General features: G+C 45.2%; 1 protein-coding gene across 1 annotated transcript in view; it reads right to left on the reverse strand.

Moving 5' to 3' along the window:
• Positions 1–15,348, reverse strand: part of LOC122553124 (actin-related protein 2) — a 42,049-nt gene that overhangs the window by 2,423 nt on the left and 24,278 nt on the right. Inside the window, exons 5-8 of the mRNA XM_043696679.2 lie at positions 9,188–9,324; positions 4,011–4,160; positions 2,348–2,493; positions 1,971–2,103 (exon numbers count right to left, since the gene is read on the reverse strand). Of these exons, the coding sequence (XP_043552614.1) occupies positions 1,971–2,103; positions 2,348–2,493; positions 4,011–4,160; positions 9,188–9,324 (566 nt within the window). The remainder of the gene's footprint in view (positions 1–1,970; positions 2,104–2,347; positions 2,494–4,010; positions 4,161–9,187; positions 9,325–15,348) is intronic.

Raw genomic sequence — 15,348 nt, forward strand, 5'->3', positions numbered from 1 at the left:
AAAGCAGCTTCTTCGGGAGTGTTAACAGGAAACAAACCTTCAACTGTACAACTCGGGAAGAAAGCACTCAGCACTGACTGAATCAGGTGGGATTCCCTCCCACAGTCAGTCAGTTTACTGACATACCAACTAGATGGAGTGATATCAGATAGGGACATAACCAGGGTCAGGCAAGTCCAACAGCTTACACTGTGCCAAGAGTTTCCTATAGATAGCTCCACTTTGATAAAGGTATTACATATCAACCACAGCCTCTGGAACTCTGTCATAACTCATCTCCAGTGTGTCATACTGACGGAAATCGATTAGGAAAAGCTGCTTGGAAAACAAGTTTGAGGAAATAACGCAGCCGATGATAAATCTTATTTTCTTTGTCTCAGTCTTTAACTTGGAGCTCAGAGTCTGCTCCCATGTTGAAGGTTCCAACGGGCTGTCTAGCCCCATGTCTGCTCTGAGATCATACTGGTTTTCAGACCGTACGTGCATCGGTGCAGGGTCAGGGGAACTGAGGGAGCAGCACTACTTCAGTGTTACGGAAACTAAAGTCACAGCTTTCTCACTCACAGAGGGTGACTCAGCAATAAACAAGAGGGACAGTTTCTGGCAGGTGGGCAGATCCAGGGTGCTTTCTTTAGGTAACGGGCCATTTTAATTATTCAGTCGTTCTGGGAGGGTATCAGCAAGACTAGTAGATGCCCTGATCTAAACAGTCCGCTCAGCCACTCCAGAGGGAAGTTGTTCGTATGGGACTAGAGTTGTATAGAAGCACAGATAAAAAGTGACAACAGTCCTTCTGTGGAAGGGCAGAGAGACCTGAGCATGAAGCTGTGTGTATGCCTTCAAAACAAGGCCAGAGGATAAATGGCAAAACGGAGACTTCGGAACAGAACTCCAGACAGCTGAACCTCTGCTGCCACAGGAGGAGACAAGGGGGGGGAGGGGAGGGATGGAGAAGGTACATCCCAATTTCATTTGTTTCGCAGCTTTATTGGCCTTGAGGTAGTGCACAGCAAAGTTATCAAACAGCCAACAACCACATGAAGACATCAAATGCCTTGTCAAGCAAGTTCCTTGGACAGGATGGGGAGTAGGGCAAATGGGTATATTCTAGGAGGGAATTTTGGAGCTAGCAATGGGAATCAGGGATACTCGAGGCTGGAATTTTAGAGAACTCTTCCCTAGAGAGTTTTAACAGTAGAGTTTTAAAGGAGCAATTTAATAGAACATTGAGCACAGGAGACCAGGAATCCTCCAGCAATTATCAGGTCTACAGGAAACAAATGCATGGGTGAGGGTTTCAGCACAGGGTGAAAATGGATGCTCTGATGTCAAACTGAACGAGACAGTATTAGTGACAACATGGGTGTGGCCAGCTGACCATCTGAGGGAGTGAGCAGCTTATTTCAGAGTCTCTCAGTTGCTGAGGTGGTGGATGGAGCTGGTGGAAGAGTGACTCAAATGGTTGATCTTGCCAAAATTTAGTGAGAGGAAATTTCTATCACCCAATACCGACATTAGACAGGCAAGCTAATTATTTTGAGAGTGTGTGGAGGGATCAAGGGATCAGAGACAGAAATTAGTGTCGTCAGCATACATGTGAAAACCAACACATGCCTTCAGATGCCAACAGGGGGCTGCAAATCGATGGAGAGTGGAGGGGACCACTGTTGGAAGCGAAGCCATTGCATGCAATTCTCTGGCTGTAACTGGATAGATAAGACTGGATTTGAAAACAAGGAGAATTTTCACAACGAGGGCAGGACCAGGAAAAAGGAAACCGCATTCCAGGATAGAGGAGTGGAGAGGAGGGGGAGGGGTAGAGTGGAACATGACTGCAACATCAGGACACAACACACTGTGCATTGGAGTAACACCAAGACCGTACTGCATCAGTCCATGAACGGAGGTCAGATTACAGTCAGCAGTTGAGACATTTGGAGAATCGCTGACCAGTACATAGTGTGACTTACAGAAAGTTTCTCAACATCCCCTTTGAGAACACGCTCGAGGTACAACTGTTTGAGCTCACGCTCCAGGCGTGATGGTAATCCAGGATACATTGTTGAGCCACCAGAGAGGACAATGTGCTTATAGAACTCCGACCTGGGAAGGGAGCAATAACAGACAGCAGTGAATAAACTGGGCCAAAGATTCGGAGTAATACTCACCCTGCTGCATGGTACACATTTACAAACTAGCTTCAACATTCTGATCAAAGAAACAAACCGCCTGAAACAGATGGAATTGGAAGTGACTAGCTAACCATGGGTTAATGGATTTGTAAAGGAGCCAGTGATTACCAAGACACCCACACTTCTAAAACCCCAAATGCCCACTGCTCACATACCTGGTGTCAATATCAGCTGCTTGAATCGTACTGAAGAGTAACTCTGCCACACCGACACCTTCCACATTGATGAGATGAGGCTGAAACAAGGCTTCAGCAGCTTCAAACCGCTCTCCTCCAACTTTTATCACACGGCCATCTGGAAGCTGAAAAGACTCTGGCTTTAGGAACCCAATCTCTGAAGACAAACTCTAGGATAACCAGTTAGTGAGAATGGAGGGATCCAGGGAGGTGTGGGCTGAAAGAGCTCACTAAGTTCAGCGTCAACATCAAAGCAATCACTTATTTTCAGGGGCATTCTGGGCAATCTTTGTTTCATTTTGACAGTTCCTGACTTGTGCGCAACCTATTTTAAGAAATTGAAATTGGGGACAGCTATTTCTGAACAGCTGAAGGATATGGGAACCATAACAGAACTGTGTTCTCTCAGGCAAACGATATTTAAAAGTACCACGTGCGCCTGCACGTCTCTGTGCGTGTCACTGGATTTGTAAGCCACAACTCCAGCTGACGTTCCTGGGATGAGTGTTCAAGCCCCATCATGGTAGATGGGCAGATGGAGAAACTGGAGTTCAAGAAAATTTCAGAATTAAAAGTTAGCTGAATGGCCACTGTGTAACCAATCAATTGTTGTTAAAAAAACCCACCATCTGTTTCACTAATGTCCTTGAGGGAAGGAAATCTACCATCTTTAACCAGTCTGGTCTACACGTGACTCCAATTCCACAGCAATGTGGTTGACTCTTAACTGCCCAGCAAACCACACAGTTCAAGGTAACAAATATCAGCTTTTCCAGCAATGCCAACATCCTGTGAAATAATATAAAAAAAAACATTCTGCCCATCACCCAGAGGCCTGCAGGGAAATTCTGACAGTACAGGATCTGGCTCAATGGCATCACGCCAGCCTCACACCAGTCAGTCAATAGCTGCTGCTGAATCTCCAGCCAAATACTGGTCAAATGCTCACTTTAATGACAGCCCAAGAGTCCCACCAGATCCATGGGCTCCTAAGAGAGCATGCCAGGGTTTTCAGCACCTGCAGACGTGGGCAGGAGGTGGGAGAGGTAGTAGGAGATGTTTGTGAGTTACCGTGCCCTGAGCTGAAACTCAGTCTGATTCTGCGGTCGAGTCAGCAAAACACTGACCACTCCAAATGGTAGTCAGCCCAGAAGCCAGTAGGAATGGAGTCACAAAGACAACCAGGTAATCCCAAATATGGCCTGTTCACCAGATAGCAGAGGGGGCATAGGGGAAAAATAAGGCCTGGGCAAGAGACAGCGAGGGGGCCATAAAGGGGAGGAGCAGGGAGGCCCAGAGAGGGGAGACAGCGAGGGGGAGCGAGAAAGGGAACAACAGCAAGTGGCGGGGGAGAAAGCAGAATGCAAGAGGGGCAGAGGCTGAGGACATGAACAAGAATAAGAGAAAGGACATCCCATCAGGAAAAAAAATAAAAATTGGAAAGGCAGAGAAAGGATTTCTGGGGGTGGAGGGAGCTCACCAGGTTAGCTGGTGGGCTCTGCAAAGATTTAGCACGCAGAGTCACTGGCTCTATTTTCTGAGCAAGTCAGGCATTTTGAGGCTCAATGTAGTGCTGGGAGATGGTACAGTCAGCACATGCTGCAGAACAAGGAAATGACTCACTAACTATAGTAATACCCACCGTGTAGGACTCCACCAACACTGTAGTTTCCAACGCCAGTTTCTGCTCCTGTTCAATGTTGTAACCCACATAACATAGCTTCTCCTTCATCATACGAACTGTTTCAAAATCGGCAGAGTGGTTGAAGGCATAACCTCGCAGGAGAAGCAGCTGGAAGATTCAAACGTCATTAAAACACTGCACTACCATCACTGAACAGCAACAGGTACAGGTAAAACTTCCAAAGCGAGATAATGATTTTACAGCAGCCAATATGAAACATTTGCAAAGACATTCAAGTAACGACATAAGCTCAAGTCCCCTGTGCTTTTTAAACGTTATGTAAATCTCAAAATGCTAAAAATACACCACACATTCCTATTGCAAACAAAACATTTTGAAGCGTGGTTCTATGAAGTTAGTGAATTCTCAAACATGCTGAATGAGTTTCAGTCAAAGTCATCAACAATTCAACCATGCCCAAAGCTCATGGTAACAAGTGACCTCAGCAGTCAGCACATGCTCATCTCTACAGCTCAGCAATTCACAATGAAGACCAACTGCAACTGAAGGATTTTGCAACCATTGCTTTTCAAAGAAGGTTCTGTTCTTCAACAGGAACCAATTTGCATATAGCAAGGTCCAACAGCAGTGAATGAATGATCTTGAGAGAGATAGTGGCCAGGGAGAAAAATCCCTGCTTCTCTCTTTCCCCAACCCCACACCCACCAATGCAAATTAAAATCAAATGGCAAGCTTAGCACATCTGGCAATGATGCACGTGTGCACAAGATGGGAAGAAACAGTAACAGGAACAGGCCAATCAGCCCATCGAGCTTGCTCTATCATTCAACACGTTCATGGCTCATCTGACATTCCTCACATCCACTTTCCTGCCCTTTCCCGTAACCCTGGACTCCTTGACTGGTCAAGAATCTCAGTCTTAAATGTATAAGCTCTCTGTGATAAGACATTCCTGAGAGACTCAACCCGGAGAAAAATTCCTCACCTCCACCTCCAAGTCGGTGCCCCTTTATTCTGAGCCTGTGCCCTCTTGGCCTGGACTCTCCCATGGAGGGAAAACATCCTCTCTGCATTGACCCTGTTAAGCCCCTTGAAGGATCTTACATAGAATCAGATGTAGAGCATGGAAGTCAAGTGCCCTCAACACTGCACCCAGGTCTCAGCCTGGACTACATGCTCAAGCAATGACAATGGGGCTGGAAGCCCCAAGCTTAGAGTCATGGTGGTCATTACTCAATTAACAGATTGAAACAAGCTGAGGCAGTTTCTCCATGACAGAGCTGATAGAGCGCAAGTCTGCGACAAACTGACAACCCATACAGAAAGTTGCACTACCCACTACAACAATTCACTCATGTCACTCGTGCTGCACTTGCAAATTACAAGCTGAAACAGCAAGCACTGCTGAATTGGAAGCAATACATCCAGACTGCCGTGGATTAAACATCGGCACACAGTTCCACGACTGCTGAATCCTGTTTAGACTTTGACTTATTACAGAACTAAAGTTAAACTTTTTCCTGAAGATTGGCAACTGAAAATATTGAAGGAAATGAAGAACAAAGTGCTGGAGCAGGTCTGGCAGCATCTGTGGAGTTAAATGTTAAGGCTAGTATTATCCTTGCGCAATTCTGAAGAGGCACATTGGACTTCAGGCATTAACTGTTTTCCCCTCTCATGAGACCAGCTGACTTCCTCCAGTAGTGACCTTTTAACCTCAGATCTCCAGTACCTGCAGCATTTTGCTTTTGTTTTAGTGCCAAAGGAAATATTTCAAAAATAAAGGGATTGTTCTATTGACAAAGGGCAAGTTGTCTGTCAATAAGTTTTAAATCAGTGTTCAAACATTGCGATATACCAGCTAACAAAGTCATGGCATGACAAATTAAATTCAGCAAATGCATGTAGAATCAATTAATCACACCAATGTCACATCTAATTGCTTACAAGTCTATGTGGGACTGATGTTGTTAATGGTTGAAGTCACTGACCCCATAATTTCTTCTCAGTTAAAAAAAAGGACTGCAGATGCTGGAAACCAGAGTCTGAATTCGAGTGGTGGTGGAAAAGCCCAGGTCAGGCAGCATCCTGACCTGCTGTGCTTTTCCAGCACCATTAATTCAGACCCCCATAATTTCTTCGGCCCTGTTGCAAAAGTCTTCCATCTCCACAGAAGAAACTGGGTTTTTTCCAAGTGGAACAACATTTCGGCAGTACCACGTATTGCCACTAGGGGGCACTGCAGCGCCACGTGGTGGTGGAACATGGAACTGCAGGGGATATCCAGCAAAGCTGAAAAAGCAGAAGCTGCACAGTGGGCCATGGTAAAACAGGCAATAAAACCACCAATAGCAGGGCTCCTACGGCTTATAGCAGGAAGCAACAGTGCTCATTCGAGGGCCAACATCCTCCACTCTCTTGGGGGGGAAAAAATGAGCACAGAGATACTAAAACCAGAGAGTATTCAGGCTCAGGTGTAAGGAAACAACTGATAGGGGGAGGGATGAGAGGAGATCCAGAAGGGTACACAGGTTGGGATTCCCATTGCTGATTTCTCCATCCAGGGCTCCAAATGCAGATGAGCATGTGGGTGGATGGGTGTCAGGCAAGGATCTCCTGTACAGGGGAAAAAACAACTTCATCAATAATCAAGGAAGTGCAGCAGAGAGCCAGGCCCCTGCAACTCTTTTAAAACACGAACACTGGGGACAACAAATAGCACATTTCCCCTCTTCTTTTTAAAACTTGGATCTTCCTTCAGTGATAGGTAACTCCTCCTCACCGGTGCCGAGCCCAGCACTTACACTGTTAATCCAGTCTGTGCACAACAGAGGTTTCGATCAGGTGAAACTGTCAGGTCTATTTGTAGGAACAGCAAAGTCAGAAGCTAGCAAGAGAGATGTCACCAACAAACTCAATAAAATTGAGAAATAACTTCTCACTGAGGCAGTGAGAATGTGGAACTCATCACCACAACAAGTCCCAAGATGAGTAACACAGATATGGTGATAGATGAAGGAAAAAAAAAAAGAGGGTAAGGCTGACAGGGAAGAATTGAATGGAGCATTACTCCTACCATGGGCTCAAGGACCAAACAGCCTGCCTCTGTTTTTAAGTTCAGTTTTTTCACAGTAACATATGCATCTCATTAATGCAGGTTGGCTAGCTCAGTTGGCTGGACTGCTGGTTTGCACTGCAGAATGAGCCCCACAGCATTGCTACAGTTCCTGCACTAACTGAGGTCACCAAGTCTCTCCTTAACCTCTCCACTTGCCTGAGGAGTGATGATCTCCAGGTTAAGTGACCTAAAGGACACTATACCAACCAGCAAAACAAATGTCATTTACAAAATACCATGCAAGAACTGTAACAAACATCAGACAGGCAGGCAGGAAACGAGCCACCAGGATACATGAACACCAACACAAAAGATATGACCCACTATCACTAGTATTTTTACATGCAGAGGAGGACACCAGTTTGACCAGGACATCATATCCATCAGAGGACAGGCTAAACAGAGAGAGACACGGGAATTGCTAGAGGCCTGGCATTCAAACCAGAACTCCGATAAATACATGCATTTGGATCTCATTTACCAACCTCTGAGAATAAGAATTGGAAATGATATCACCCACCACAACAGACCAAAGACACACAAATAGAAAGCAGGACATAACACTTGTGCTTCACCAAAGGCTCACTGACGATGTTACCTAATATGGTGACAAACCATCAGAAAACAAACCTTCCGGTTCAGCAAGCAAACCTCCAACCTGATCATCATCCTGAGCTACAAACCTTCTCAAACAAAAATGCAACCAATCATCCCTCCCTAATGAGGGTGCAGCCCTATGGTCCTGGAGTATAACTGCATTCCAACACAGATCAGAGCTTTGTCTCCATTGTGACTCAAAATCTCAAGTGTAAGGCAGGTTAAACGAAGACCACAGAAGTCTCCAATTATACTTCAGTATGAGAGATGGATTTGTAAAGCAACTGACACAACACTTCTTTATTTGAATGTTTTTATTTTGTGTATGATTTTGCAAATTTTCTCCAGACCGTAACTCAGGCCACAACCAGGAATTAATGAAACCGAGTTTAAAGAGAACTGTCTTCCACTCTCACTCAACAGCAAGCCAGATTGACAATAAATGGGTGCTTTTCTGGTTGGTGATCAGTGGCTAGCGGTGTGCCTCATGGATCAGTGTTGGGACTGCAATTGTTTACAATTTACATAAATTGTTTCGAGTTGGGGACCAAGTGTAGGATGCCTAAATTCGCAGTTAACACAAATGAGCAGCAGAGCAAAATGTGCAGAAGACACAAAGTCTGCAAAGGGATATAAACAGGTTACGGGAGAATGAGGGGAAATCTTAGAGAAACAAAATTCTGAAGGGAATAGATACGATAGAAGCAGGGAGACGGTTTCCACTGGCAGGTGAAACTAGAACTAGGGGAGCATAACCTCAAGAAAAACAGATTTAGGGCTGAATTGAGGAGGAACTTCTTCACCCGAAGGGTTGAGAATCTGTGGCATTCCCTGCCCAGTGAAGCAGATGACGTTACCTCATTAGTGTTTTTAAGACAAAGATAGATAGATTTTTGAACAGTAAAGGAATCAAGGGTCAAGGGGAGTGGGCAAGTGGAGTTGAGTCCATGAGAAGGTCAGCCATGACCTTATTGAATGGGAGAGCAGGCTCGTGGGGCCAGAAAGCCTACTCCTGCTCCTAGCTCTGATGTTCTTTAATCTTGATGAACCACAGCAGGCTGTTTGCATTTCACCAGGAGTTCAAGGTCCAAGCCTGGAGAGTCCAATGATACAAGGGCAATGTAGAGACATCTCAAAGATTGATCACTTCCAATGGCCCACTGCAAGTGGTGCATTGAATATTAACAAATCACTCAGCCAATAGAAGCAGAGAGAGAAGTGGCATTGACAACAAACTCAGACTGATCGGCCTCCAGGAGAAATCATGTTCAGACTACATCAAAACTAGTCTGGTCTGTCTGTAATTAAGAGGATGAATTGTTATTAGACATTACCAAGAGGAACTAATATCCCATGTCTTTCCAGCATTAGTTGGGCCACCAACAAGACTGAGGAGAAATGCAGTACAAGCGCAGCTCTACCATTTGACAATACAACGCAATCAAACTCCTTGCCTCACCTTAATGAGGTATCGGGTGATGTCCCGGCCAGCAATATCGAGCCTCCGCGTTAGGTGTGGCAGTGAGAACCCTTCATACACGGGGCAGATGTGTGTCACACCATCACCTGAGTCCACAACCACACCAGTCAGCAAACCTGGAGGAAGACAGAGTTCATCAGCAAAGAGCAACTCCAAACATTTCAGAGTGACCGTACACGGTTGTCACTAAAACCCAACACAGTCGGAAAGGTTATCAGAATTTCACTGCTGTAGATAGCGTATTTAGTCACAAGCTGAAACCCAGCATTTCCTCTGAAGGAGATGGGTATTTGTGAGGGAGGGATGGGGCAGATGGAGCAAAAAGGGCAGCAGGAAAGTCTTGCCCTTCATGGGTTTACTGCTGTGGTTTAGTAAGGCACACAGACAGCAGTCCAAAGCTTTTCACAAGATACAGAGACCCTGTCTCCCTCCATTGACCTTTCTGGTCAGACAATCACATGCTCTCCCTCTTTCCACCAATGTCAACAGCAGCTCAAGCTCTCCTTACTCTCCCAGGTACCTCCATGATGTCAGACAATGTGCCCGGATAAGCAATGGACAAGTCAAACCTGCCTATAGCCTGAATATCTCAGACTGAAGTTGAGCTTTTATTCACTAGTCAAAAGCCACCTCTTTCCCACTCCAGCTCAAACAGGTTGCTGAGAAGCTCTTGGTATTCTGCCACTCTGGCCAAGACTTGGCTTTCACTAAAAGGCTGCTGACTCCCAGTCAGTCAATCTCCTTCCTTATTCACCTGTGCACCAACCATACAACTGCTCTCTCCAAACTCCATTCTCCCATGCCCTCCATGGAGTCTCATGCTAAGGGCTGACATTCACACTTGCCCTATCACAGACCCATGTGTTTCCACATGGAACTTGAAGCATTGTCTAATGTACCCCCCTGACCTTGGATCCAGCAAGCCTTGCTCTTTTTGCACTTTGCCAATGGGCCCCTCTTCAAACCTGATGCTTCTGATCAAGCTTTCTGAATTGTTATGGTGCAGGAAGTCAGTCTTCACAGTGCATGACAAGTAATTTCCCAAATATTCAAACAAGTGAGGGGACAGAGCAGAGTGTGGTGGCCATCAACAAGGAAAAGGTGCAAGAGAAGCTGAACGGCCTGAAGGTGGATAAACCACCTGGACCAGATGGACTGCACCCCAGAGTTTGAAGGGAGATAGCTGAAGTGATAACAGAAGCATTACTGGTGATCTTTCAGGAATTGCTAAAATCAGGGAGGGTCCCAGAGGACTGGAAGATTACTATTGTGACACCCTTGTTTAAAAAAGGAGTAAGGTACAAGATAGAAAATTATATAACCTCTTGTGTACAAAATCCTGGAATCCATTGTGAAGGATGAGATTTCTGAATACTTGGGAGTGTATGGTAAAATAGGGCAAAGTCAGCATAGTTTCATCAAGGGGAGATCATGCCTGACAAATCTGTTCGAATTCTTTGAGGAAGTAACAAACCGTTAGACCAAGGAGACCCAATGGATGTTGTCCTCCTGGCCTTCAAGAAGGTCTTTGACATGGTGCCGCACAGGAGGCTGCTGAGTAAGATAAGGGCCCATGGTGTTAGAGACAAGGTGCTAGCATGGATAGAGGCTTGGCTGTCTGGCAGAAAGCAGAGAGTGGGCATAAAAGGGTCCTTCTCAGGATGGAAGCTGGTGACAAGTGGTGTTCCGCAAAGCTCAGTGTTGGGACCGCAACATTCCACTTTACACATTAACGATCTGAATAAATGAACTGGGGACGTTCTGGCTACGTTTGCAGACAAAACAAAGATAGTTAGAGAGACAGGTAGCATTGAGGCGGCGGGGAGGTTGCAGAAGGATTTGGACAGGTTAGGAGAATGGGCAAAGAAGTGGCAGATAGAAGACATGGGGAAGCGCGAGGTCATGCACTTTGGTAGGAAGAATCAAGGCATGGACTGTTTACTAAATGGAGAGAAAATTCAGAAGTCTGAAGTGCAGAGACACTTGGGAGTTCTAGCCCAGGATTCTCTCAAGGTAAACTTGCAGGTTGACTCAGTAGTTCCAAAGGCAAACGCAATGATGGCATTTATTTTGAGAGGACTTGAATATAAAAGCAGTATGTTCTTCTGAGGCTCCATAATGCTCTAGTCAGACCACACTTGGAGAATTGTGCACAGCTTTGGGCCCAATATCTCGGAGGATGTACTGGCCCTGGAGCAGGTTCAGAGGAGGTTCACAAGAATGGTCCCAGGAATGAACAATTTAACATATGAGGAATGTTTGAGGACTCAAGTTATACTTGGAGTTTAGAAGGATGAGAGAGGAATAAAATTGAAACATATGAATACTGAATGGCCTGGACAGAGTGGATGTTGGGAAGATGTTTCCATTGGTAGGAGAGACTAGGGCCTGAGGGCACAGCCTCAGAGGAAAGGGAAGACCATTTAGAACGGAGATCAGGAGAAACTTCTTCATCCAGAGAGTGGGGAATCTGTGGTATTCATTACCACAGAAGGCTGTGGAGGGCAGGTCACTGAGCATATTTAAGACTGAGATAGATAGGTCCTTGGTTGGCAAGAGGATCAAGGGTTATGGGGAGAAAGCAGAAGAATGGGATTGAGAAATTTATCCGCCATGACTGAACAGCAGAGCAGCCTCGATGGGTTGAATGGCCTAATTTCTGCTGCCATACCAATTCAGGTCATCTATGACCCACTGCCAATCTCCTGTCTTTTCCCAAAGCCCTGCACTCCATTACTATCAAAACAACCAGCCAACGCCCACAAATACTCAACTGAACCATCTCTCCACCACATTCCCAGCGGTGTATTTCAAATCCTAACGACTCAGAATTGTTGTTTCTCATTATCCTTGCTTCATTTGCACTTCCCTTGAATTGTTCTTACCCCAGGACAAACAAACTCCTCTAACCTTCAACCACTGCTAACTGTTGCATCATAGCTCTGCTAGTCATTCCATGATCACCTCTGACATGGAGATGTGTAAATTGGTGCTGTATGGACAGCTGGAGGCAGCAATCAGACAAGTCAGGAACCATTGCTCTGCCCCATTTCCGAGAGTAGCTGTAAATTATATGCTGCTTCTACAGAGGCATCATAAACAGATAGCCCGCTCCAATATGCACTAACAAATACAGAACTCACCTTCACCAGGTGATCAGAGTAATGTCAGGTTGACACATTTTACAGCAAGGAGCCAAGTAAAATAGATTTGACCTATTTTTTTTCCATGCTAAAGTTATCTCTGACCCAATTAAAACAATTCTTGCACATATTTTCATCTCAAATCTAGTGTGTGGTGCCTGATCTGATTAAGTGAAGCCCTGGGATCATCACAACAACCTTCAACCCCTGAGGCAAAGGAATTGAAGATGAGAGTACCTCTGCACATCCCCAAGCAGATGAACTAATGTTTGTTTGTAAGGATCGATCTTTGTAATGAAAATGCTGCCTGAATCTTTGCTGGAATGGAGTCCTGGTTAAAAACAGTGTTGAATTATACAGTGACATGCATTTGCCAGAGGTGAGCTCACCACCCAACAAGAAGCCAGACAGTTCACTCCAGATTAGAGCTCCGGACCCGAAAGGATTTCCTAAATCTACCAGCTTCAGTCATTTTGAGATCTGAACCAGAACCCATGGCTTAGCAACAAGTTCTGGGAAGTATTACCAGTTTACAATTAGATCATAGAATCATAGAGATGTACAACATGGAAACAGACCCTTCGGTCCAACCCGTCCATGCCAACCAGATATCCCAACTTAATCTAGTCCCACATGCCAGCACCCGGCCCATATCCCTCCAAACCCTTCCTATTCATATACCCATCCAAATGCCTCTTACATGTTGCATTGTACCAGCCTCCTCCATTTCCTCTGGCAGCTCATTCCATACACGTACCACCCTCTGTGAATCATCTTGCAAGACTGAATGCCCCATCCTACCCTCATCTCCTCAGTCCCCAGTGACACAAAGTTTCATGGTCTGCCTTCTAGCACTTTGAAAGGCTAAAATTTTTATGCTTCAGTCACTGGAAATGAATATGGTACTCTCAACTAAGGATTTGATCAGACCATTGGACAGCCCACACTCACTTCCCCTTATCTGTCATCAGAGATAATTCTACACCCTTAAAAACAGAATTCGGAAAAGCTCAACAGGTCTGGCAGCATCTGTGAAGAGAAATCAAAGTTAATGTTTGAGTCCTCAGACCCCTAGTTTTAAGGGTCACAGGACCCGAAATGTTAACTGATTTCTCTTCACAGATGTTTACAGACCTGCTGAACTTTTCTAGCCACTTCTGTTTTTGCTGAGAGGGGAAAGATATAAAAGAGACCTATGGGGCAACTCTTTCACACAGAGGGTGGTACATGTATGGAATGAGCTGCCAGAGGAAGTGGTGGAGGCTGGTACAATTGCAACATTTAAAAGGCATCTGGATGGGTATATCAATAGGAAGGGTTTGGAGGGATATGGGCGGGTGCTGGCAGGTGGGACTAGATTGGGTTGGGATATCTGGTCGGCATGGACGGGTTGGACTGAAAGGTCTGCTTCCGTGTTGTACATCTCTATGACTCTATGTGCACTTCTTTCAATTTTTACATAGTTTTACATCCTCTTGACTTCATTTCAGTGACTTAACTACCCAAGCAGTTATTTTACGAAAGCCTGCAGATATGCTGCATTGCCCCGAACTACCCAAACACTATAGAAATGGTAATGCTCCTCATATTTATCTCCTATTCAGATCGTCTTAACCTTGCCTGCAATCCATTTCATTTGTTACTGAAGTCAACACAAAGTATTTAAGTGGATCTGTCTGCAACTCCTCAGATTCAACTATGACTCCCTCATACAATCTGCTATTGAAACAATTCGGTCAGTGAGCTCAGTGCTCCAGCTGACTGAACCAAAGGTAATGCTTCGTCCCCACTCCTCGGCTTTTTCTTTAGAGGCCTCCAAAGTTCCTCATCCTCATGAAGCCACTCAACTTCCTTTTCAAGTTATTCAGAGAATCAGCTTCCACTTCTTCAGATCGTGACAGTTCTGCAGAAACAGTCATCTTGTGGTGATTTTTAAATTTAAAGAGAAGAATTGCAGTTGTACAGCACATGCCACAACTGAGACTGTTTCTCTCCCAATTCAGTACTTCTAACAAGTAGTCACCATTAAAAATCAGGAAATGTGCCTATCCCTTTATCCCTAATGGGCGGCACGGTGGCTAGCACTGCTGCCTCACAGCGCCCGAGACCCGGGTTCAGTTCCCGCCTCAGGCGACTGACTGTGTGGAGTTTGCACATTCTCCCCGTGTCTGCGTGGGTTTCCTCCGGGTGCTCCGGTTTCCTCCCACTGTCCAAAGATGTGCAGGTAAGGTGAATTGGCCAAGCTAAATTGCCCGTAGTGTTAGGTATAGGGGTATGGATGAGTTGTGCTTCGGCGGGTCAGTGTGGACTTGTTGGGCCGAAGGGCCTGTTTCCACACTGTAATGTAATCTAATCTAAACAATCCATTGCAGTTGGTGAGAGCTTGCTGTGTACAATGACTGGATAATTTGGTCTTCGTTGCTGTTTGAGGGACACTTTCTACAGGATACCCTGTTCTTCTTTAATTAACATTGGGATTGTCGTGTAGTTAATGGGTCTATTCACTAGAGGGAATCATGTTCTCACTCTGATCTTTCAATCTTTCAAACTGAGGTCACCTTTCCACCTCGTCTGTTCTGGAGAGATCAGAGCAGACATTTCCAGCCTCTTGTCCCTAGTAAGCCTTTTCAGGCCTTTCCTCCTCTGTTTTGTACTATGTATAAATACGATCAAATGGCACTCAACACTCAGGATGTTAATAAAGGTGAAGCTGATGTTGCCTCGATCCTCCAGACTATTAGCAATATGCTGACCAGGGAAACAAATAAAAACAGCAATATATTCATTAAAATATCAAAGACATACGCACCGCAAACATAAACTATGGACATGTACACACCACTAACTACACGAAGGAGAAGACAGGGTCTTTCAGGAAGTAGACTTGCTGAACTTTATTCAAAATTGACCAGATGTTCAAGAAAGGCCACCTGCAGGGTTATCAGCATAGGTCTATGTTCCACCAGAAATCTGAAGTTGCAACCAAAATTTCCTAAG

This window comes from Chiloscyllium plagiosum, unplaced genomic scaffold (assembly GCF_037043375.1).
Source record: "Chiloscyllium plagiosum isolate Xiang-an unplaced genomic scaffold, Cpla_swu_hap1 HiC_scaffold_10, whole genome shotgun sequence".
NCBI classification, from domain to species: domain Eukaryota; kingdom Metazoa; phylum Chordata; class Chondrichthyes; order Orectolobiformes; family Hemiscylliidae; genus Chiloscyllium; species Chiloscyllium plagiosum.